Raw genomic sequence first — 26,639 nt, 5'->3', positions numbered from 1 at the left:
TTCTGTAATATTGAATCGAATAAAAATAATTTTGTAATTACACGAATATTTTTGATGTATTGTAGGTAATATTTTTCATTGCTTTTAAAATAATTTATGTTTTGGTTTAATGACGTAAAAAATTGGTTTATATCAAAACTATAATGTAATCATTACAAGAAAAAAATTATAAATAAGAAATCATTATTTTATAAACGATTTTAATTTTTATATTTTGAAATTTTTCATGTGCTATATTTTTTCATTAAAATTTTTGTCTATGCATAAATATATTCTTAAATAATATGAATAGTAATGAATATTCTATAGAATTTTTCCATAATACTTGAAATTGTATTTAAAATACAATCAAAAATCTCTTGTCAATTAATAGTGTACAATAATTATGATAAAAATTGTGCTTCATTTTTAAATACGGTATATACACATTTACAGTATGTACAAACAGATTACAATACTGTACTTGCTTTCAGCTTATTAAATTCACAATAAATAAATAATGTTTATGATATTTGCTGTTCATTGTCAATTATCCTAGGAAATCTGTCTATTTCCTGTCCACCTAAAGCTCTAACACCAGAAATTCCATACTCTGTGGCATATAGATACACATCCAGAGTTCTTTCTGTACATTCTGCAATAAAACGTACAAAAGGACGAACATCGCCTTCATTTGCATGTTGTAAATATTCATAATATAAGGATCTATCTTGTTTTCTTATTATGACTGGTGGGTAACCAGCTCTCATTAGAATAAGATTCATTAATAATCGTGCTGTTCTGCCATTTCCATCAATAAAAGGATGAATATAGACTAGTTTATAATGTGCAAGAGCTGCATGCTTCACTGGATGCAAACTAAATGCTTCTTCTGAATTCATCCATTCTATAAAATCTTCCATCATGTCAATTATTTCAGTAGGAGAAGGTGGTGTATGTTCTCCAACATATACCTGAGACCTACGAAAGCAACCTGCTTCTAAAGGGTCAGCGTGACCTAACACTCTTTTATGAATTTGCAAAATATCCCCAACATTAATAAGGCCAAACTTATTGACTAATGTATTATTTATATATTTCAATGCTGATTCCAGTCCCAAAATTTCATTATGTTCAACAATGCTTTTACCAGGTACAGCCATACGTGTTTCAACTACCATTCGAGTTTCTGCTAATGTCATTGTATTTCCTTCTATAGCAACTGTATGATGAATGTGCTGAAAATATGCTTCTTTCTTCATTCTTTTTAATGCTGGGTCATTTTCAGGAATATGAATAAGCCTGTCTCTTTTTCTGTCTATTCTGGTAAGTTGTTTCTGATCCAATTCTTCTACAACTGGTAATGTTCTTTGCCTATTCACAAGTGCTTTTGAATGTTCAGGACATACAATAAGTGCTCTCGTGTACATATGATCAGCTTTAATGACATCTTGATGATGATGCTCTAAAAACTCACCATAATGAGTGAGAATATCTGGTTGTACAGGATTCAGAGCTAAAGCATGCTGAAATAGTTTTTGAGCCTTTTCATGTTTTCCACTTTCTTTCAATTGCAAAGCCATGCGAAGTGATATTAAAGCTTCTGGTTCTGAAATGTAAATAATTTTTAAAATGCAATAATTGTGTAATTTCACTTAATAATAATAATACTGCATTAAATCTTATTATTATAAAATAAAACAATTCTTAAATATAATCATGCAAAATCTATTCAAAAATTAAAATAATAATACACTGGTGTCCTAAATTAAAGCAACAAATATAAAACCAATGAAATCTATACCACGAAATGTGAATAGCTGAAACTTCCATCATACATAAATCGGCAATGTTATGTGCAAATGAGACATGATAACAGCAAATCCCGGCAACAAAATGTAATACGCTACACACACACACACACACACACACACAGAGAGAGAGAGAGAGAGAGAGAGAGAGAAGAGAATCATTTCTGACTAACAATTATCTACTAGTATCTGTAACAGTGAGGAAGTCTCCTGATATTGTATATCAGTAGCTTGTCAGGCATGTTTCAGAAAAGTCGTTTGGATTAGTTGTTGCAATGAAGGCTGTTTATTTCTGTACTTTTGTCATGTACATTTGTGTGTGATGCTTTAATTTTGGATTTGAGTATAATTATTGAAAATTACTAATGATCTTATATATTTCAAATTTCTGAATCTATTGGGTTCTTCGGAAAGTAAGTTCGTTTTTTTCCGTGGAAAAAAACACAATATTTTTATAAATAAATAAATATTTTATTAAATTATATATCAACCATTTTGGTCAAATACCTGTTGTCATCGTTTCTGGTAGTAGCGTGATTTCACATTCATAAAAGTTTTGATCGTTGTTTACAAAAAACTGATTCAAGTGATTTTTGACATTGTCATTTCAAGTAAATGTCTTACCGTGAAAAAAAAAAAAAAAAAAATGTATAAGACTGGAACAAGTAATAATCTGAGTGTGCTAGATCTGGCAAATATGGTTGGTGTGATAGCAAGTCCCATCTAAGTTATAACAGTTTCTGACGAATTATCAAACTTGTGTGAAATTTGACATTATCCTACAAAAAGGAAATTGATAGACATTCTTATCAAGGTATGGCAGCATAGCCTACAACAAAAAAAAAAAAAAAAAAAATGTATAGACTGGAACAAGTAATAATCTGAGTGTGCTAGATCTGGCAAATATGGTAGGTGTGATAGCATGTCCCATGTAAGTTATAACAGTTTCTGACGAATTATCAAACTTGTGTGAAATTTGACATTATCGTGGTAAAACACTACACCTGTTTTGTTGATCAATTCTGGCCGCCTTTTCTGTTTGATGATACTACTCAATTTATTTACTCGATGGCAGTACACTTTCAAATCAATTGTTAAATTGTCTGGTAAAAGCTCCAAAAAAAAATTTCCTTAAAATCCCACCAAAGAGCATCTCTCTTTGAGAACATGTGGAACCCATATATCAAGCTTTGAAACGAAACCAATTTGTTTCAAGTAATCATAAACAGTTCAATTTGACAAATTTAATCTCTTAGTGATTTCACGTGTTGTTATTCGGCAGTTTGCTTCAATCAGTACCTTTATTTTGTTTTCATTGGCTTCAACTGGCCATCCAGAACGTGGCGCATCTTGAATATTGAAATTGCCAGATCGAAATTTTGTAAACCAGTTTTGGCACTGTCGTTCTGTCAATACATCTTCTCCATACACGTCACACAATTTTTTTCTCGCTTGAACAGCATTCTTACCTTTTCGGTAATAAAAGAGCAAAATATGCCGAAAATGCTGCTTTCGATCTTCCATATTTGATGGGACACCAAAAATAAACAATTGCACAAAATCAAACAAAATTTTTTTACAAATAAGCCTTAAAATGCTAGCTGTCAAAATATATAATGATAATAAGGTTTAGAATGAAAATGGCGGGAATAATACAACTAATCCGTCTAGTGTAAAAAAAACAAACTTATTTTCCGAACAACCTAAGGCATTGCGATAATTATTACTACTTAAAAATCTATCATTGTTTAACACATTACAGAGTCAAGTACTGTATTTTACAGCATATGTGGCACAATTTTGAACAAAACAAAAAGCCCTACATCTTACACATAAAGTTGCGATCTCCCTTAGGCTAATGAATTCTCCAGGTAACCTCTATCTAGTGCAATTTTTCAATAAAAATGTTACTATTTAATTAAAATTATTAGCTATAGGTAAACAGCTTTTACATATACTCCATTATGAAGAATATTTTAATGATAACTTTTAATGGTAAACTACTACTATAAAAGTGTGCATTCTAATTTTATTAAAAAAAAAAAAAACAACAACAAAATTGAGGCTGAGTGATAAAGACACATGATATCTTAAAAATACATTAAATACTTTTTCTTCAAATATTCTGTGCTAAAATGGGTGTACAGCTTCTATGCTAAAAAAGACGGTAATTATTATGTTAATAGACAATTTGAAAAATTAAAAATATGATCCAGGCTTTTACTAACAACTTTCTTAGCTATTAAATTCTTAATTTGAATTCACGAGACTAATAATTGTAAAAAGTATTGTTTTTATTGGATAATCTAATTAATAATTTTATAAATATAGACTAAGCAATAAGTTCTTAAATAATTACTGAGCATACTTCTCTATAAAGATCTGATTTGTTTATGAAAATATCTTTAAAACTATACCCTTAGGGCTAGTACACATTAGGCGTTTTGAAGCGTGCACTTTGGTAACGCACATTTTTAAGAACCAAGAGTTCCGCATATGTATACACACGTAAATGTGCGCTTCTGGCCAAATGTGCATTGATAGATTTTGGTTAGAATGCGCGCTTTGAGGTATATGTGCTGCCATTTTGTTGTACATTTGTTTGCGCGCTTTCGGGTAGAGTGGACGCATGTCGGCCAAAATGGAGAATGATCATTTCAATAGTGATCTATTTATTGATGAAATCCAAAAGAGACCAGCAATTGTCAAATGATTTTATAGACATTCTAAAATAATAAAAAACTTGGGTTCATATTGTCTTAGTTTTGGATACAACATCGCAAACATTCCATGTGTCTGTCTATCTCCTAATATTGGGTGCACCCAAAATTCTCTTTGCCTCTGCCATCGTCTTTTATAGCGACGATAGAGGAGCCACACACAAGCAATTACTTTCACGTCCATTTCCAAACTGAGCCAGTGCGAATAGTCGTCGAACGCCGAACGCGCGGTGTGTACGCTGCTAACGCGCATTTAACGCAATGCCCAATGCGTACTAGCCCTTATCTTCAATTCATCATAACATTCAGGCAATGCCTGCTGTTCAATCAGCATGAGAGGACTTAAGAGTGCAGGAATATCATTACCGAATCACCACAGACTTCGTATGTTGACAAAACATACAATAGGTCTATGATAATGCCCATTCAACAATCAACAAACTGCATGCTGAGATAATATTTGCCAGGCTTCTGTTGTACACAGAGGCAATGTACTGGAGTATAATTCCTTGAGAAGCTCGCATAATCATCATTCTCCTTTCATCCCTCTCATCAACAAGCTATAGTTTTCCAAACACACTCATGGCTGCTTTTGAGCTACACATCATTTGCAATGTACTCTTGCTATTATTATGTATGAAAAACCCAGAAGGTTTGTGATTTGGTTGATGAGAGAATCAGCACATCTAGCACTCATTGTGGATGTTACATGTGCAGATTTAAAGTCAAGTTTGAAGTCACCCAGATTTATATTCTTAACTGAACACAAACAAAAACTAGTCCTTCATCATGTCAAGCTATGTAATTTATATTGCAGAAAAGTCACATTGCTGAAGCAATGCTAGAGTTACCTATTTTTTAACAGCATATATGTACTGTACATAATATATTGGTATTTCAGTATACATTAAAGGATTACTAAGACAATATTAGTTTCTGATATGTAATTTATAAATTAATCATCAGTCAGTGTAAGAAAGAAATATAAGAAGAAGAATGATCAGAAAATATTATATTTAATTTAATTATTTGTGATATTATCAATGCTGTAACTAAGATTTTTACACATGACTATTGCTAAATACTGTTTTATACAGTAAATAAAATATATTATTTATGAATATGTTACATGTTTTAATAAATTTATTATAAATTTCAGAAAATATTATAAATTTTAGAAAAAAATCATTCTTGAAAATTTTGCATTTTGTAATTTTAACATTGCTTATCCCAAACAAATGTCCAATTTGCTCAAATCTTACAGCTCTGGATATTGTTGCATAGACATTAATAAAATTTTTCCTATCAGCAATATTGCATCTTTTACCATCAGATCTTGCTCTTTATATTGATCAAAGTTTCAAGTGAAATATAAAACCCTGCTTTATTGGTATCAAAATGGTTATATAAAACAAAACAACTGATTTTGAATAGAGAATGTAATTAATCTTAGATTTTTTTTTTATATCTCCCAAAGATGAACTAAGGTCTAAAAGTATTAGGTAATTTGTGTGTTTTAAAATAATTTATGCTTATTTATCTCTGATAAATGTCTGCTTTCTATAAAAGTTAGCAGTTTAAAAAAAAGTATTCCAGATTTTTGCAATAATACTTAGATATCAAATAAAATATAGTTCTATGCTTTCAAATTACATAAAAAGTTCATAGATGGTACTCCAGATACTCCAATTATTAATTTGCTTATGCTTATTTTTTCATCTTAAAGCAAACAGAAAAACTTGGCTTTTTATGCAATGAATCTCCTTATAGTCCTTTCTGATAGAGATTGTAATGTATGAATTAGAAGTAAATTTATAAAAAGTTCACTCAATTTCTACTATTTTATTTAATATACATTGATGTCTTTTAGCTTGGAAAGGGTCAAATATGTATTGTCTTTATTTATTGATACTTTAATAGTTTCTTTGATAAATTTAGATTATTCATTAATTAACTAATTTTTCAATTTTTGAAAAAAGTTGTACCAGATAATCAAAGAAATAGTTTGAAAATGTTGAGAATCAGATACTGAGCTGATGCTGCCAGAATGATCTGTCACATCACTGTAATCAGTGAACAACCTAAGGCATTGCGATAATTATTACTACTTAAAAATCTATCATTGTTTAAAACATTACAGAGTCAAGTACTGTATTTTACAGCATATGTGGCACAATTTTGAACAAAACAAAAAGCCCTACATCTTACACATAAAGTTGCGATCTCCCTTAGGCTAATGAATTCTCCAGGTAACCTCTATCTAGTGCAATTTTTCAATAAAAATGTTACTATTTAATTAAAATTATTAGCTATAGGTAAACAGCTTTTACATATACTCCATTATGAAGAATATTTTAATGATAACTTTTAATGGTAAACTACTACTATAAAAGTGTGCATTCTAATTTTATTAAAAAAAAAAAAAACAACAACAAAATTGAGGCTGAGTGATAAAGACACATGATATCTTAAAAATACATTAAATACTTTTTCTTCAAATATTCTGTGCTAAAATGGGTGTACAGCTTCTATGCTAAAAAAGACGGTAATTATTATGTTAATAGACAATTTGAAAAATTAAAAATATGATCCAGGCTTTTACTAACAACTTTCTTAGCTATTAAATTCTTAATTTGAATTCACGAGACTAATAATTGTAAAAAGTATTGTTTTTATTGGATAATCTAATTAATAATTTTATAAATATAGACTAAGCAATAAGTTCTTAAATAATTACTGAACATACTTCTGTATAAAGATCTGATTTGTTTATGAAAATATCTTTAAAACTATACCCTTAGGGCTAGTACACATTAGGCGTTTTGAAGCGTGCACTTTGGTAACGCACATTTTTAAGAACCAAGAGTTCTGCATATGTATACACACGTAAACGTGCGCTTCTGGCCAAATGTGCATTGATAGATTTTGGTTAGAATGCGCGCTTTGAGGTATATGTGCTGCCATTTTGTTGTACATTTGTTTGCGCGCTTTCGGGTAGAGTGGACGCATGTCGGCCAAAATGGAGAATGATCATTTCAATAGTGATCTATTTATTGATGAAATCCAAAAGAGACCAGCAATCGTCAAATGATTTTATAGACATTCTAAAATAATAAAAAACTTGGGTTCATATTGTCTTAGTTTTGGATACAACATCGCAAACATTTCATGCGTCTGTCTATCTCCTAATATTGGGTGCACCCAAAATTCTCTTTGCCTCTGCCATCGTCTTTTATAGCGACGATAGAGGAGCCACACACAAGTAATTACTTTCACGTCCATTTCCAAACTGAGCCAGTGCGAATGGTCGTCGAACGCCGAGTTAAACGCACGGTGTGTACGCTGCTAACGCGCATTTAACGCAATGCCCAATGCCTAATGTGTACTAACCCTTATCTTCAATTCATCATAACATTCAGGCAATGCCTGCTGTTCAATCAGCATGAGAGGACTTAAGAGTGCAGGAATATCATTACCGAATCACCACAGACTTCGTATGTTGACAAAACACACAATAGGTCTATGATAATGCCCATTCAACAATCAACAAACTGCATGCTGAGATGATATTTGGCAGGCTTCTGTTGTACACAGAGGCAATGTACTGGAGTATAATTCCTTGAGAAGCTCGCATAATCATCATTCTCCTTTCATCCCTCTCATCAACAAGCTATAGTTTTCCAAACACACTCATGGCTGGTTTTGAGCTACACATCATTTGCAATGTACTCTTGCTATTATTATGTATGAAAAACCCAGAAGGTTTGTGATTTGGTTGATGAGAGAATCAGCACATCTAGCACTCATTGTGGATGTTGTGGATGTTACATGTGCAGATTTAAAGTCAAGTTTGAAGTCACCCAGATTTATATTCTTAACTGAACACAAACAAAAACTAGTCCTTCATCATGTCAAGCTATGTAATTTATATTGCAGAAAAGTCACATTGCTGAAGCAATGCTAGAGTTACCTATTTTTTAACAGCATATATGTACTGTACATAATATATTGGTATTTCAGTATACATTAAAGGATTACTAAGACAATATTAGTTTCTGATATGTAATTTATAAATTAATCATCAGTCAGTGTAAGAAAGAAATATAAGAAGAAGAATGATCAGAAAATATTATATTTAATTTAATTATTTGTGATATTATCAATGCTGTAACTAAGATTTTTACACATGACTATTGCTAAATACTGTTTTATACAGTAAATAAAATATATTATTTATGAATATGTTACATGTTTTAATAAATTTATTATAAATTTCAGAAAATATTATAAATTTTAGAAAAAATCATTCTTGAAAATTTTGCATTTTGTAATTTTAACATTGCTTATCCCAAACAAATGTCCAATTTGCTCAAATCTTCTTACAGCTCTGGATATTGTTGCATAGACATTAATAAAATTTTTCCTATCAGCAATATTGCATCTTTTACCATCAGATCTTGCTCTTTATATTGATCAAAGTTTCAAGTGAAATATAAAACCCTGCTTTATTGGTATCAAAATGGTTATATAAAACAAAACAACTGATTTTGAATAGAGAATGTAATTAATCTTAGATTTTTTTTTTATATCTCCCAAAGATGAACTAAGGTCTAAAAGTATTAGGTAATTTGTGTGTTTTAAAATAATTTATGCTTATTTATCTCTGATAAATGTCTGCTTTCTATAAAAGTTAGCAGTTTAAAAAAAAGTATTCCAGATTTTTGCAATAATACTTAGATATCAAATAAAATATAGTTCTATGCTTTCAAATTACATAAAAAGTTCATAGATGGTACTCCAGATACTCCAATTATTAATTTGCTTATGCTTATTTTTTCATCTTAAAGCAAACAGAAAAACTTGGCTTTTTATGCAATGAATCTCCTTATAGTCCTTTCTGATAGAGATTGTAATGTATGAATTAGAAGTAAATTTATAAAAAGTTCACTCAATTTCTACTATTTTATTTAATATACATTGATGTCTTTTAGCTTGGAAAGGGTCAAATATGTATTGTCTTTATTTATTGATACTTTAATAGTTTCTTTGATAAATTTAGATTATTCATTAATTAACTAATTTTTCAATTTTTGAAAAAAGTTGTACCAGATGATCAAAGAAATAGTTTGAAAATGTTGAGATTCAGATACTGAGCTGACGCTGCCAGAATGATCTGTCACATCACTGTAATTAGTGATGTGATAGATCATCAGATACTTAGATTTCATAGCTTATCATTACCATTCATAGCTTATATCATTACCATTCTTAACTTGTTGTTATTTAAATTAAGTATTGCAATAACTGAAAATGCCTTACACTATAGAATTTTTATAGGTGAAAAGTTACCAAAGATTAAAGCAATATTTTATGCAAAAATATACTGAATGAGAAATATTTATTGTGACATCATCACAATGCCGAGCTACAATTTTTAATCATATTTTTAATTTATTTAATTTAAAATCTATGCTCTCCACCTGAAATTAGTAGTGTCCTTCCCCTCTATATTATACTTTTCCTGTTAGCAATAGTCATGCCAATCATCTATGTAACTCCTTTCAGGGAAAAATTTTTGAACTGAAATGTGACTTCTGGTTTGCATCAGAAGTTTGTGTATAGTTAATCAGGACCGCCTGTCCCTAATCTTTCCATACTTGGTCTCAGGTTTCACCTAACTAACTAAGAAGGACAGACAGAAAAAGCCAGATGGATGACAATGGGAATTTATGTCTACAATTTTTTCAAATTGGAGACAAATCATCTTTGCCTACTGAGATTTATGTTTACTTTTTATTAAGGAACAACATTCTCTGTAACAAAAAAGTGTTTCCATAAACAGTTATTTGAGGAAAGACTTAAAAACATTTGGATGTACTTAGAATTGAGTCCACAAAATCTTATAAGATATTTTGTCTCAAGAAATTGAATTATTTCATATAGTTCATATGCTCATATAGCTAATGAAAATAGTAAAATTTTGTCTTTATAAATGTGTCTTTGAATATTTATTCATTAAATTTCAAAGGCTATCTTGAATATGTAGTAAAATAAACATTGAAGATTTAAGTGTTTCTCATGGCTTATAGCAATAACAAGAACATCTTTCTTGTAATGTCAAACTTTTTGAAATTAAACTTTACATTGATCAAGTACTTGATGAAACAGTTCAATTCATGAATCTTCGCCAGGCTGTAAAAATGCACAGTAGCAGGGACCAGTGTATTTACTTCATAAAGGGAAGGGATTGTTTGATAAATCTGTGATAAGGTCCCTACTTGTTACCAAAAAGGGGCTCTTGAACTTTATAAAACTTCCAAAATCTCAACTGAGTACTGCACAATGCCTAGTCAAGATATATGAAACAATCTGTTTTATGAATATCACCAAATACTAGTTAGATATATATAAAACTACATTCTTGTATATCTAAAGTTTTCTCCATATGCTTTAATTTTCATAATTTAATTTTAGTTAAAATAGTGAGGAATGCATAAAACATACAAAAGTTTTTAATTATGTTGTTTTATTCCAGTTTTATTTAATAATGTAGTCAATTCTTTCTTTCTCCAAATAGATGACTGAAATTAGAAATGATCATCTTTCTGACACTACCAAAACTCTGAAGCCTTTTTTACTGAATTATCTCATAGACTAGACAATTCATTTTCTGTTTTGAATTCTAAAATGTCTTGATAATTAGTAGACAGCGGATTTTAGGCAAATGCCTATTTTTTTCCTTGGCATATAAATGGCTAAGATTTTGTATGAACACTTTTCATGAACATTTAGACCGAAACAATAGTATTTTATAATGCCTAAAAATGCTTATTTTGACGTTGCTGCCTATTTTTGCCTAAAACAGTGTTCCGCAACCGGTGTGCCGTCACGAAGGTGTGACGTAAACTTTTACATATTCTATTAATTTCAAGTTTTATTTATATATTTTTATCACAGTTGCTGTGTTTTTTATGCTTGTATTTCATTCTCTGCCGCAGCAATGATGAAATAAGACGATGTTTGTTTATTCTTTATTATAAGCCACGCATTTTTATGTATTCTAAGAAATTAAATGTAAAATAAATTTGGTCACAGGTGTTGGTCTGTTTAATAATAATAATAATAGGTTCATGGCATTATGTAATTCTATTAATAGTATCATATCATACGTTTTTGAGGAAAATAACATTTTGGTGTGCCGAGTTGAGTCATAGGTGTGTCGCAAGAAGAAAAAGGTTATGGAACACTGGCCTAAAACACAAAGTTTAGTCTGTTTTCATATTTTTTGAAATTTTTTATTATTTTTTCGCTTTTTTTTTCGCAAAGTTTACTTTAATTCTTAAATTAAAGTTCTTAAGTTTCATTTTTTCTTGAAAATGCAATCAGACAAATTCATTTTTTTATTATTATTGATTACTTATACAGTATTTAAGTCCCAGTGGATGCATATCCCAAGCTGAAAAAATTATAATGCAATAATAACAGAAATAAATTACATCCCCTGATGCAATTTTATATTAATAAAATTAAAACTATATGAAATATTTTAAAATAAATTGTTTTATTTAACAAATATATCGTTAGAGATGCTTTATTTGTCATTTTTAGACAGCAGATTTTAGGCAAATTCCTATTTTATCCTTAGCATATACATGGCTAAGATTTTGTACTAACTACTACAGTGAACATTTCTTCAATATCAAAAAACTTCTGGCCACTTTAGCAGGCAATGCAGTTTGTGTAACTAAAGCCAAGAAAATTTTGAATGACATTTATGTTCAGAACAAGTTGATGTATTGTACATCAAGTGTTATTTCACATTCATTGCAGATACTATTACTGCTCTCAAAAGTAGTGGGAAACCTATATATGAACAAATTGATCTCAATAGGACAAACCAGAAACTTTGTGATGCACCAGGAACTGCTGCAAAAAAAAAAGTGAAGAGTTGAAAGCAGTGCTTCAAATGAGACTTGGATTACAGTGCTTGTTTATTGTGGCTGATATTTTGGCAGAAAAGAAGAGCAAAACTGAAAGTAAATTCCCAGTTCATCTTCTTCCAAGGTTGAAATATTGTCCGTTATCTTCAGTAGATGTGTTCCACAGTGACAAACGTTGTAACTTTTCTATGGAAAATTTGGAAAAAGTGCTTGTAATATATTATGAAGCAAACTATGAGAAACAGATCGAATAAAAAATGTAAAGAAAATTGTTTGTCTACATTTGTGTTTGCATCATTCTGAATACGTGCATTTTTGTTTGGAATACATATGGTAAATAAAAAATTCCTCGTCCTGATAAGTACGTTAATTGTTCATTGTGCAAATTTTGACTGCCTATTTTTTGTTTATAAAGCCTAAATGACGCAATTTAAGAGCTTATTTTAAGTGCCTAAAATGCCACTTTTAAGGGCTTATAGGTCCACTGTCTAATAATTAGATTCCCATTTGTGTAATTCAAGTCCTTCCTTTCTCAGAAGCTGAATTATTTACTGTCCATTCTAATTAACTGATCATCAATGTAAAAATCATCAAATACATGAGAAATCTGCATCCTCAGCGGATTGTTTTAAAGCATCTCATTACCAAGTAAGGTACTAGGGCAGTGTCATAAGTCACAGTTAATAATTTATAACATTATCTTTTTCTACAGAGACTCCATAGAATTTTTTGTTAATAGGTTTGATATGAATCAATTTTGATTTGCTGGATACATTTTTACAATATTTGCTGTTAAAATTTAAGGATGAACTATGAGACCAACTAATAAGGTATCTTAAAATTATATTAAAATATATAAATTTTTATAAAACTTTGATAAAAATTCATAATTATTCTTTCCACTTTCCCAACTTTTCATCTGAGGTGAATATCATTCAGTGAAATAATAAAATTAAAATAAGAGAACACTTTGCTATTATGAAAAAATTAAAAGATAAAAATGTAAATTTACTGAATTTAAATATGGGTATAAATCTGTCACCAGAATGGTACATGATTGTAGATGGCACAGATATGAGAACTTGAATGGAGAAATTTTATAAAAAGACAGCTGTAAGTTGTTTTAAAAAAATTATGTACCTATAGTATCCTTAGTTCTATGACAGTATTTATTGTTTATAGGCAAAATTATGTACTATGATGTGTAATAACATACTGATGAAGATCGGAAGATCAAAATGCACGTGTGAGAAACAAAGAAAATTACATAAAGCAAGTTTTAAAGTTTTCACTGCCAGTTCATGGTTATTTTAATATTCACATCAGATGAAAAGTTGGGATAGTAAAAACAATAACTACGAATTTTTATCAAAGTTTTATCAAAATTTATATATTTTAATAACATTTTTAGTTCAACCTAACTTTAGTAAATATAAAAAGTTAAAAAAAAAAGATTAAGAAAAAATTATTCTTAATAGATTCAATAAGGTATCATTTAATGAATAACCTGAAGAAATTTTCATTGGTGCATTGGAAACAACTCAACTTTGTTATGAAATTTATTTCATTCATTATTGAATGAAAGATAAAAGATAAAAGATAAAAGGTGATATTAAAAGATAAAAGGTTTTCTTATTATTGGTTTCTGCTTCATTCCAGTCTGGAACAAGGATAATGTGACCTAAAATTGCATACAGTAATATCTCGACTTACGCGAACCCGGAGTTACGCGATTTTCAAATCTCGCCGATTCATCTTTTGTTTGAGCGCCACGCAACTCTCGATTACTCACTTCCCCCACACTATTGTTCAGCTTACATGTTCGGACGTGTCGTGTGGAATCGACACATAGCTACAATTTATTTTGTGTTATTTATTTCTGTATTTGTTATATCTACGGAGACTTGAGAGACTCTATGTGGTGATTTCTTGTAACCTGAACGAATCAAAAGACGAGATAAGATTAACAAGAACATTTATTAGCTTACATACATCTGACTTGGATTTTACACAAATTGCGAAATTATACCCCGACTTATATGGTTATCGCTCGGTCTCATCTATTGCGTAAGTTCGGGGTATTACTGTATTCTATCATGAATGTAACATATTCTTGCTGAAGGATGCAGTTACTTGTAGTAGAGTTTCTAATGCCTTAATCTGTAATTTGGCTTCTGTTAGGGAGTTTCCTAGTTTGAAAATATTACCTACCATATATCTACCTAAGTTAACTTGTGTAGTTGTCTGAGAAAAGATTTGCTCACATTTAGTCATTCTTAGATAAAGGGAGAAATGAAAGGCATCGCTTCAACCTCCCAAAAAATTGCTAACAATTTCAGTTAAACTTGTGTACTTATTGATTGTTGCCTGTTTTGAACCTTCACTCTTTGGAATAGAAATTTTATCTGAAATTTTCCAATCAAGTTTTGAGTTTTGAAGGATTAGTCCTCAACTACTGACTCTTAATTCTCCTATGTTACATGACTTAGTTTTCATAAATTCATTCCATAAATTTAGTTACATGGCACACCAATAAGTTAGATTTATTATAATTTCTAAAATATGAGAAAAATTTCCCAAAAATTTAAAGAATTGTTGTAGTGTAAGTAGTTCACTGGGAATTTTATATAGTTCCCATTTCCATCTTGTTATTGTATCTATTTTTAATTCATGATATATACTGTACACGATGATCATGTTCAAGTAGAAACAGGAATCAAGATTTTCCAAGATCAGATAGACTGTTTTGTTTGAGATTTGAGAGATATTAGTTATAATGTCCTTTGAATGCTGTTGCTCTATTAGTTCCCCTAGATGAGAATTACTGATGTATTGTTTGTTGTGGAATTGTTCTATTAAGAGTTGCCAAGTTGTTATAAGTATAATTTTTGTTGGTGGCAGTGATAGATTGTATTAACTGGAATGGTTCTTTGAGAGATAATTTCAATTAACATAATTTCTGGATAGGAGGAATCTGACTATTTTCATGTGTCAAATGTATCATGAAAGCTCATCAAATCTTGATATTTTCCAATGAATATCAGGATGATGAGTTGGAGTAGCCTAACACTAGTTGATTGATCAGCTAAATTTTGGGTGCCAATATTCATATTATGATCATTTCTGTCAGCATGTGTTTCGAATGTGGTGTGAGAAATAAATTGTTTATGAAATACTCCATATCAAAATATAATGTTTCGAAACTGGTCTTCATCTTCTGATTCCTCTTCCTCTGAGATTAGCGAGGTTGAGGACGAAGTTTTAAACACAAAAACATGTATGTCTGACGTTCAGTGCCGCTTTCCTGTAAGCCTAGAAGTTTGACAATAGTGTTTGGAACGTTGAGCATGATTGCACTGACTATCGAACACCATTGTCAAACTTCTAGGCTTACAGGAAAGTGGTACTAAACATCCGACGTACATGTTTTCGCATTGAAAACGTTGGCCGCAACCTCTCTATTAACGCTATTCTATTTGAATGACATCAAATTTAGCCCATAATTCATCTAATTTCAAATCTCTTATCTCCAGTTGATTGATATTATCACCAGTCTTAAACTGATTGTCAAATTTGTCAATCTTTCTTATTGAAAATTTATGACTTGTTCTGACATTTTCTTAGGCCTAAGTGTGTAGATTTCCTGAATAATTTGGAACCAGAGAGGTGATTCACAGATGATGTAATATGCAACTGATGCCAGAAACTCGCTTCTTTGACATGATAGCTTTATGGATGTCATTCTTCTGAAGACTGGCTTCTATGTATGGATTCACATAGCAGATTGAGGCAGATTGTTCATCATACGTATATATGATGAACAATCTACCTCAAAGACCATATGTAATAGCATCTTCAGTGTTGGGAAGACTGGAAAATCACATGTAACTACTTCCACAAAAAAGACACTTCACATTGATTTGAAAGGACAACTTTATTCCTCCCTGCACAGAACCAAATTGCCTCACCCTGCTTTTGATCTCTCATACCTGACCACACCAGTCAAAAACAAAAATATAAATTTTGCAAATCACCCCTCCATTCTTCTACTGAACATGTATGTGAAGAGTGGAAGCATCAACAATACATTTTATGGAAATTTAAGAACTAATGTTTGAAATAATTCAAATTAACCATTGGAATAATCTTAACTTAAATGTTTACTTAGAAATTCAGAGAGAAAAAAAGTAAATCTAAAATATTAACATAAAGATAACATAACAGCTGTTACTATTTTTATATTTCACACAACTTTGCACACTTTTGTCCCAAATACTGTTGGCAAGGTTACAATTTGCAAATAGCTCTTACACTTAACAAATTTAAATAAATTTTAACTAAATTTATCCTTACCATTTGCAGAATAATCAACTTGATGTCTTCTAGTCTGTCTGAATTCCGGTAATCCATCCAGAGTAATCTTGTCGTCATCATATATCCTCAATTCACTAGTATCAGGAAGAAAGTTTATATTTGACTTCTTAACAACATTTTTCTCTATATATGGGCTAATTTCCAATTTATTGTTGGATTTGGCTGGTGATTTCCAGACAGGATTCCTTATGAGAATTACTGCAAAAAATCCTATAAGGCAACTTATGAAAAAAAAGGATAGACTGAAGCTAGCAACTAGTTTTGTCGTTCTCACATCATGAAAATTTAATATCCACTTCTGAATTAATTCTCCCATTTCGTTAACAATCCATTTAAACGACGAGCACACATCCATTTGTTAACCAATACGACTCATTATAAGTAATTTAATTCTTTCTTAAATTCGTTCATAATTTAGTAATATTTAAATAATTACATAAAATCTTACTAATTCGACATATAACGATTACCATACCCAAAAATTCCGCTACTCCAAATGTAAGAGTGACATCTGACGCAATAACCACATCAATGAAATAAATTTACTGGTAAATAAAAAAAACAAAACTTTATATATCGAGCTGTTCGATTATTATTATTACTACAAGTCTTAATATACTTCGATTTGTTTATGTAAAGTATATTTTAACTACAATTAGAAATTTAAATTAATTATAGAATATATAAGAAAATTTTATTAAAAGATGGCGCTGGTTAAGCGAATCGTGTCATTCTATTATTCGATAACTACGTGCGTCATATCATTTTTATTTCTGTAATCGACATTTGTATCTATATTTAATTTTCCTAGAAACACTCTCTGTTAATGTGTGATTTAAAAAGATTATATGATTTAAATAAATTTTAATGTAATTTTATTAGTTATGCGTTGATTTTTATTTTTTCCCGTTTAACCTAAATAATCAAAGACTTTTAAAAAGTTTCCTGTTCTGTGGACTCTGAACGGATCTTTTCTTATGTCCATCGTTGAATTCGACCAATGAATAGGCAGGCGAAGAAATGAATGGTGAAGGATGAAACCCAATATATCTAACGTATCGTTCTGAGGGACACGGGTTCGAATCCGGATGGATAGATAAATCCCCAAGAATTGTTCGGGGGGTGATACGTCTGGGTATGTCGTGTTCCGTCCCTCACCACCCGGCAGCCCCATTGTGGGCCTGTCCGAATCCGTAATGGGCTTGCTAAAAGAGGCTTCTTAGTTCCCACAGGGCGAAAAGTTTGAAGGGGAAAAGACTCTTTTATGAAATTGTTGAGATTATCCAGATAAGAATCTGTCCAGATTGGCATACTGTTATCTTTACCGCCATGGCCATCTTGCATCTTGGTCAGTATACTGGATTAGTGGACAAAAGCCAATAATATGCGATGTTTGAATAAATTAAAATGAATGGGAAAATATTATAATTTTCTTATACGAAATAAACCCTATTCAAACAAATCATTTATCGATCGGTTAATGCGTCAGTCTGCCGCTCTGGTAGAATCGGAACGAATTCGCGTCGGCCGAAAATTCCTAGAAATTTTTTGTTAAGTTGATCTGACTTGAATTGTCAGGTTTTGGCTTATAATAAGGTGACTGGATGGTACGTATTTTTAAGTCTGGCCGAACTAACGATGGACTTGGAAAAAAAGCATTCTTATAGTCCGTAGGGAAAAAGTAAAACACCGTCATGAGAGCAAGTAAAAAATGGCCACTGGCAGAAACATAAAAGTGGCCGTTGTTTGGAGGTGAGCTAAAAATTGCGCAAGTTGTATAAATTGGACCTTAACTGCTCGGCCATTCGTCGTCACCAAAAAACATTTCGATTCCTAATATAAAACAAAATAAATCGAATTAAATTTTGGAAATGGACATCGTACGCGCAAAATGTCTTATCAACAATATTTTCCTTCCTGTTATTTCAACATTGTTTTTCTTGAAGAAAAATCTTTGTCACAATGCACGATAAGCTTGTTAACAGCGGTCTCACGAAAGGCTTATTGCTGATTTCGACAGTCTGTCGAATGATTCACATCACTATGACTGGAGCGATGGAACTAAATCTTAAAAAAAGGCTGTATAATAGTCTCAAATAACTACCAACCGAACTGTAGCATTCGAATTGTTGGATATTGTTGTGAAAAAGGCTATTGCCATCACTAAAAAAATTTATTTCCTCCTTATGATTTTTAAAAGAATAATCTATCAAAAAAATAATTTTTAATGAGAGCAAATAGCTCCTAAAAGGAATCGGCGAGAAACATTTTAAAATGAGTGATTCTAAACGATTTATCACGAATCCTTTCTCGAATTATATGATTGCTGCATAAAAATATTAGTTAGTTTCATTTTCTTATGCAATTGAGCAAATAGGGAAGCAAGAATTTTCGATCTCCTATGGTCTTTTGAGACAGAATTTGCGTTTTTGCATTTAATATCAATATTTTGGAGATATCTTTGAATGTATCACGACAAGTTTTGTTTGGTATCGCAGACATCCTGATTATTTATCTCGTTTCTTTCAAATCAGGATGTCTGTGATATGATAAATTTATTAGATAACCGTCAAAATATGTTTGATGTACAAGTACCGTACATTAAAATGTAACTGATTTTCATTAAGTTATAGAAACCGAAGAAAAGAATAAATCGAATTCTTTTTATTATGAACATGTTTAAATTTTAATTAATTTACTGTAGAATGTATTTAATTAAAATTCGAATCATAATAAAATTACCAGTGACATAACTATAATTTTGATATTTCACTTCAAATAGTTTCGGGAGAGCCTACCAATTTAAGAAAGTTGAAAATCATACCCAGTCGACCCCCCTATAACGCGGTAGATATGTTCCACTTTATAAGAATTTCGCGTTGTAGGAATCCTTAAATACATGAGCCAATCGCAGCCCGGCACATGTGAAGTTTACGGACTACGGCTGTTTGAAAGGATTTCTTCCATAAAATTAATCGATTCTAGACTAATTTGACTCAACAACTCAACATTTCCAAAACACGTATAAGTTTTTTTGGGAATAATCCGTATAAACTATGTTATAAACAAAAAATTGTAGGATTACTTACCGAGTGTGCACCGTTCGACGACGCCATTGCTTAAGCTTGTTTTCGTCGCGGAGCAGCGCACCAAACGGCGGCCGCGATTTCTGATAAGTTATTTTTCTGCGAAAACTTCGTTGAACTTTGGAGACATCATTAATATAAATAATTTTTATGGCCGTTGAATAAGAAATGTTTTTTTTCACAAGAAATGTATACAATTACAGTACTGTATTAGATAATCCCCAGAAATTTTTCGGGGGTGGTTGGTACAGATATGTCGGGCTCCGTCCCTCACCACCCGGCAGCCCCATTGTGGGCCTGGCCGAACCCATAATGGGCTTGCAAAAAAAGGCTCTCTTAGTTCCCACAGGGCGGAAAGAGTTAAGCTTTTGAAAATTACACAAGCTAAATTCATGCCGCGAAAATTATTTCTATTTTTCTATATTTTTAAACTGTTTATCTAATATTTATATGTTACTATTTTTGCATGGTAATCAGTTCCTGGAAAAAAGGAAATAGAATAGCCTATACTTAAATAGATTTACTACAAGACGATGTTCTGTACAGGAAATTTTATTTATATAATCAAGCTGTGTAAAATGTTTTGGCATCTCGCGTTCGTAAAATCAATCAATCAATCGTTTATCTAAACATCTGTTATGAAAATTAATGTGAGAATTATGCTAAATGGATTTTTATTAGCTCCTTTAGTTGTAAATTCATTGCAATGGCGCCAATTTTTTATAATTCTTGTGAGTGCTCAAGTTGTATAATCAATTCGCAATTGGTATCCGACTGTGTATTAATTAAGAATAGACTTTAAATATATTATTAAATGTTTGTAAATAGTATTTTATACAGTATTATTACATATTTAAAACTTTTAATGTTATCTAATATCAATTTTAGAAACATTTGTTGTAGTAAATAATAGTAATTTAAAGACAGTGTTCTTTCAAAGACATCTTTCAAAACCAAAGTTTTAAAAGCTGTGATAATTGCTAACAAATGACTAATCCTAGTTAATTCTCCCGTAAGTAAATTTTAAAAGAAAAATAAACATATAACGTGGAACAGCTGACAAAACCATTGTTATTCGAGAGATTTAACAAAGAAATCATAAAGCGTGAATCATACTAACTTGTAAGTGTGGCTGGTACAAAATACAGACTGTTCTGCTAAGCCAGACTCGTTCGTGACTATAATAATAATGAATCCAACGCGTTATTCGTAGAGCAGTCGAAAAGGAATTACTGTACATACACTCCAGGTGTATATTTCTTCTTCGACTGGATTCTAATGTTCATCTATTCATCGGGAATCCTGAAAACTGCATTGTCGAGTAAATCTTCATCGTGAGGACACCCCGCTGATCGACCGAGAAGAGCAGCTCGAATTCGGGATTTTATGAAGACTTGTATAAACCCGAAACATTATGAGAATTTCTCTTTCTCTCTCGAAAAAATGGAAATTTAGAGAGAGCCTTCAATCCGAGCTCACGCACCGACATTCTAGACCCTTTTGCTAGCGCCATCCATTTATGGCTTTTTACCGCTTTAAATTTCGATCAAACATATTTCGTTTCGATATAAGTTGTGACCGGAAGTCATGTGACTCTGCACTATTTTTATCCGGATATCCTGTGTTTGACTGTCGGACAAACGTGTGAATGTATGATTCTATGCACTTTGTAATTGGATATCCGACGTCGGACAGTCTTATCCGGTACGTGTGAAACAGACCTTACTCAACTGTATTGTGTTGCTTTATATACCTAAAGTCTACTGTAAATATTAATAAACTACGTTATAAAAAATGTATTTTTTTTTAACTTCACTTTTTAAAGATCACGTGCACGGCCAGATTAATGACCTATGCCTTGACAAATAATTACGTATGGAGTACAATTTTAAAGTCCACCATAGTTATAAAACATTATTTAAACCGTTAAAATTATTAATAACGTTTAAAACATTAAATCATAATTATATATTTTTTTTTAAAATAGATTTTCTCAGATTTTTGTGAAAAATGTTTACTATGAAAACTTTTTATCACTTTCTTACATTGTAGTTTGTAGAGTTTTACTACCATTTTCTTCGTGTGTGATTGATGCATTGCTTATGTCAATAAAAAGAATAATTTTTCTGTCATTAGAAATCATTCAGGTGTCTAACTTGTCATATATACAATAAACATTCAAAAAATTAAATTCTTAGACAGATAAATTCTTAACATATAAACAATTTTATACTCTCAAACTAAAATATAAATAAGCCTGTGACTTTAAAATCTGTTTTGTGAAATTATTTTGAACTAAAAGTTATTCGAAGTTATGTCTTTTCATAATTTAATTACCAATAACACTACATCTTACACGCTTTTCAAGTAAAAGTTTAATAAAAACAAATGTTTACAACCCCGTTCAGAAGTCTGCCTCAGGTAAAAAACGTATTAAATTACAAATTAAAGAAAATAACTTATACTATGTGCTTATCATTTATTTGTTACGTTCTTCTCTGATTTTTAAAGTTTTTAGCATTGATTTCATTAGATTTTAAATTTTTTTTAATAAGTAAAAAGAGCAATTATTTATTGTGACGTCGTCACAATGCCGGGCTGTAATTCATATTTTTAATTTATTTAATTTAAAATATATGCTTTCCTCCTCAAATTAGTACTGTAGTGTCTTGCCCTTGTAATATAATACCTTTCATTTAACAATAGAGTCGTGCCAGTCATCTATTAACTGTTTTCAGAGGAAAAGTTTTAAATTTAAATAACGTGACTTCCGGAAGTTCATGTATAGTTAAACAGGTCTTTAAGGTTTCCATATCTGATCTCGGATTTCATCTAACTCCTTTCTCCAGATTAAATAAATATCCATTGTTAATTGTAATTCCTTTCATGTTGCAATTTAGTTCAGTCGAATTAATATGTAATAATATATATATAGTATTATATAACTTTTATCGAAAGCTTCTTGGTCNACAGTAATATTGCGAAACAATAGATTAAACACGAATAACAATGCAAAAACAATAGATTAAACAGTAATAATGCGAAGCAATAGATTAAACACGAATAACAATGCGAAACAATAGATTAAACACTAGTAATAATGCGAAGCAATAGATTAAACACGAATAACAATGCGAAACAATAGATTAAACGCTAGTAATAATGCAAAACGATAGATTAAACACTAGTAATAATGCGAAACATTGCTAATAATACACTGAACGATAATTAAATAACTCATAAAAATGCACTATTTAAATGCCGATTTTCTCCACAATAATCTTTTAATTTTAGGAATATTATAATTATTTTCGGAACTCGTTCCATTCATTATTATCTTGTTATGAGAAAGGTAAAGAAAAACAAAACGAAAACAAGTAAGATGATCGTAAAAGTGGAGATAACTAGTTTTTAATGACCCGTTTATTTCACAAAAAAATTCTATGGAATTGTCAATGTTGTGATTTTGACCTATAAGTCTATTTACATAGTTTTCCTTCCCGTAAATATGTAATAATATATATATAGTATTATATAACTTTTATCGAAAGCTTCTTGGTCAGTTTATCTTTATATATAAAGGAGAATGTTTGTTTGTTTGTTTGTTCGCTATATACTCCTAGGCCATTCAACAAATTGCTACGAAACTCGGTAGTTTGGTTCAAATTGTTCTAATTTAAGTTACGTCGTACATCCCACCCCAAAATATCAATTGCATTTCTAGAAATCAATTAATTTTTATTTACATTCGATTTTCTGAGTTACACGTAGCGCCATCTATTGGCAAAAACTTAACAAATAATTAATTAAATATAATTTCTACAAAAAAAGGATATAATTTTAAAAAACATATATTATATTCACTGAATTACTGCTACAATGATATAGTGCGAAATAGATGCGCCATTACGCCATTACTGCAAAAGGTAGCACAGTACTTGCCTGCATGGAGTATAGTAGTGTTTTACCCCTATACATCATACTTTTCCTGTTAGCAATATAGTCATGCTGGTTATGTATCTAACTCCCTTTGGGGCAAATTTTTAAATTTTTGTATTGAAATAACGTGACTTGCGGTACAAATCGGAAGTTCATGTATAGGTAATCTGGTCCTTTTCTCTTACGATTTCCATGTCTAGTCTCGACTTTTGCCTAACTCCGTTCTCGAGATTAAGGAAGGTCAGAGACGGATGGACGACTGGGAACTTATAGCTCTACAGTGTTTTCAAATTGCAGCCCAATAAGTATACTCCAGTAACCGAGTGGATAAAACCGAAACACAATAGTCGGTTGTGGGTTTGCGCATGGCCAACAGACTGGCCAAGTGGAGTTTTCTGGATTTTCTTCGCGTTAGTAACACTTCAATTGGAGTCAACTTTACATAAACGACTTTTCGAGATGCATTTTCCTTGGCAGATCACTCACGTGTCGCGTTGCCGTAATCAAATAAACCAAACTAATTCTAATGAGCAATTATTTATTGTAACATCGTCACAATAAATAATTGCTCCTTAGACCAGGCTGCAACTTTTCGTCAAAATGTTCTCAATTCTTTTAGTGGTGGTCTTGCCCCTGTACATCATACTTTTCCTGTTAGCAATAAAGTCGTGTTGGTCATATCACGTAAGAACAATTATTATAGCATTTTTACAAGATGTTTTTTATTTAAACAAGTCATACGAAGTCTTTCGAACGTTAAGGTTAGCAACTTCGATCACGTGCGGGGCCATCACAACCCATCCAACACGGATGACTTTTCAAATATTAATACATCTGTATTAGTTAGTAGTCGTTGACCATCTTCTCTTCCGGAAGGAGGCAATGACTACTTTTGGTCGAATTATTTTAGCCACCTTCTGCAACATAATTTCTTCCTATCAGACCCACCGGTATCGTGACATTCGAATAGGAAAATTACATAATACCAGATTACTAGCCTGCACAAAATATGATTTAATTGGTTTTCGAGTTTGTCGGGTTTAAATATTTGATTCGTTTTTCGCGAAATTTCATTCCTTGACAGATTACCACTTGATATTCGGCTGTGAATGGTACAGTTTGTTATAGCTAACATTAGGAAACAAAATGCTGTCTAATTTACCAATGATATCGTGTCATTTCGTACCATCCGAGTATCGCGATAAATGTGGATAATGGTAGGCTAAAATAACCAAACTATATGGTTTTCGTTTTAATGTTTGTTATATCATAGTACTTGATTTATATAACTAAGGTTTTCTTACGTAATGGTTTATCACACCAAGCGACCAATTTAACACATTTTAAAAATTCTTTAAATTGTGTACAGTAGAGGAATAAATAATTTTTAAAATGTGTTAGATTAGTCGCTTGGTGTGATAAGCCATTACGTAAGAAAACCTTCGTAGTTATATAAATCAAGTATTGTAATATAATGTAATAGAAGGGTTAAAAGTACAAAATAATCTAATAATTTAATCTTGTTGTTGTTAAGTTTTTGCCCGAGCAACACCGGGCTCATTTGGTAATTAGTTTATATTTTTGTGAAAATTTTGTAAATCTTTGACATTAGGATGACAAGTTAGAAATTTGTTTATTTTTTCTCTGTCATCTTTGAATTAATATAAAACTTAAAAGCGTTTTATAATTATAATATATATTATTTATCTTTAAAAATTATGTTATGGTTTGTTAACATACGATGGTCTTTAATCATAGTAAATTAGACAGCACTTATCTAGATCGATAATGCTCAAACTTTCAATATCTGGAAATTTTTTGATTAAATTTAATTTTTTCAGAAACGAAGAAATAAAGTTGTTTAAAGTATTGAAAAATAAAGAAAAGGCGGGAAAAAGAAATAAAAATAAAATATCGAACTTTCTCTGAAGTAATCAAGCAAAATGCAGAAGTAAATTATAAGGCAAATGAGATCAAAATTTCTAATTTTCTGTTCTTTTAACTTCTAATAACTAATTTCTTTTAAGGATTTTGAATATTTACTTGTTTTCATAAAGTAATTAAGCTGTAACTTTATAAGTAATATTGTGAAAGATTTTTTAAAAATTTTAATTTGCAATTATACGAACTATCTGATTATAAAAATTTTATTGATAGAAAGAGCTAAATTTTACAACTTTTTAAATTAAAACTACAATTAATAACCAATATATATATAGTTCTTCTAAATCTAAATAAAAATTGCTTAATTTAATTATATTATCATCTTTGAAATTATGCACTGATAATTTGTTCGGTTTAATTATGAATCATTCTCCAGCTTACGCCTTTCATTATTAATATGAACATGAACAAAAGAACGCTCCCAAATTTATATAAAATAATTTAATACAAGAGAGTTAAAAAACTATGGCAAGTCCCTGTAGCGCAGTGGATAGCGCGTTGGATTTCTAATCCAAAGGTCCTGGGTTCGAATCCCAGTAGGGATGTTAACAGGTGGTGGTTTTTGCTTATTTGTTGGATTTCATGGCGTTTGAGATCGTTAGGTATTCGAATTAATAAAAGTTTCAGTTGAATTCAACAAATTAAATTTGTTTTTAGCATTTAATTTGCAGAAAAACAATTGTGTTGGTGATTATGAATGTGGAAAATGGAAAAAAACATCGAGTTTATTTCTGAAACTATTCGTGAAATTTTACAATTACGTAAATAAAACCTATTTTTCAAGAGTAAATATATATGTGTTTTTTTTTTTAATCAAAAAATAAAAATTTAAAAACCATCTCTCCA

General features: G+C 30.7%; 1 protein-coding gene and 1 non-coding gene across 2 annotated transcripts; one reads left to right on the top strand and one right to left on the bottom strand.

Moving 5' to 3' along the window:
- Positions 1-234: 234 nt before the first annotated feature.
- LOC111620517 (adenosine monophosphate-protein transferase FICD homolog) lies at positions 235-17,364 on the bottom strand. Its single transcript, XM_023362443.1, has 2 exons — positions 16,804-17,364; positions 235-1,588 (listed from the first exon to the last, which is right to left on the bottom strand). The coding sequence occupies exons 1-2, from the start codon at positions 17,177-17,179 to the stop codon at positions 504-506; spliced, it is 1,461 nt and encodes a 486-aa protein (XP_023218211.1). The 5' UTR covers positions 17,180-17,364; the 3' UTR covers positions 235-503.
- Positions 17,365-26,265: 8,901 nt separating this feature from the next.
- Trnar-ucu lies at positions 26,266-26,338 on the top strand. The gene has a single exon. It is a non-coding gene; the product is annotated as a tRNA-Arg (tRNA).
- The last annotated feature ends 301 nt before the right edge of the window (positions 26,339-26,639 follow it).

Source organism: Centruroides sculpturatus, unplaced genomic scaffold, assembly GCF_000671375.1.
Source record: "Centruroides sculpturatus isolate CEXI.00-Female unplaced genomic scaffold, Cexi_2.0 scaffold265, whole genome shotgun sequence".
In the NCBI taxonomy this organism is placed as follows: domain Eukaryota; kingdom Metazoa; phylum Arthropoda; class Arachnida; order Scorpiones; family Buthidae; genus Centruroides; species Centruroides sculpturatus.
The sequence above is the reverse complement of the archived record's forward strand: the minus strand, read 5'-3'. Positions and strand labels throughout refer to the sequence as shown.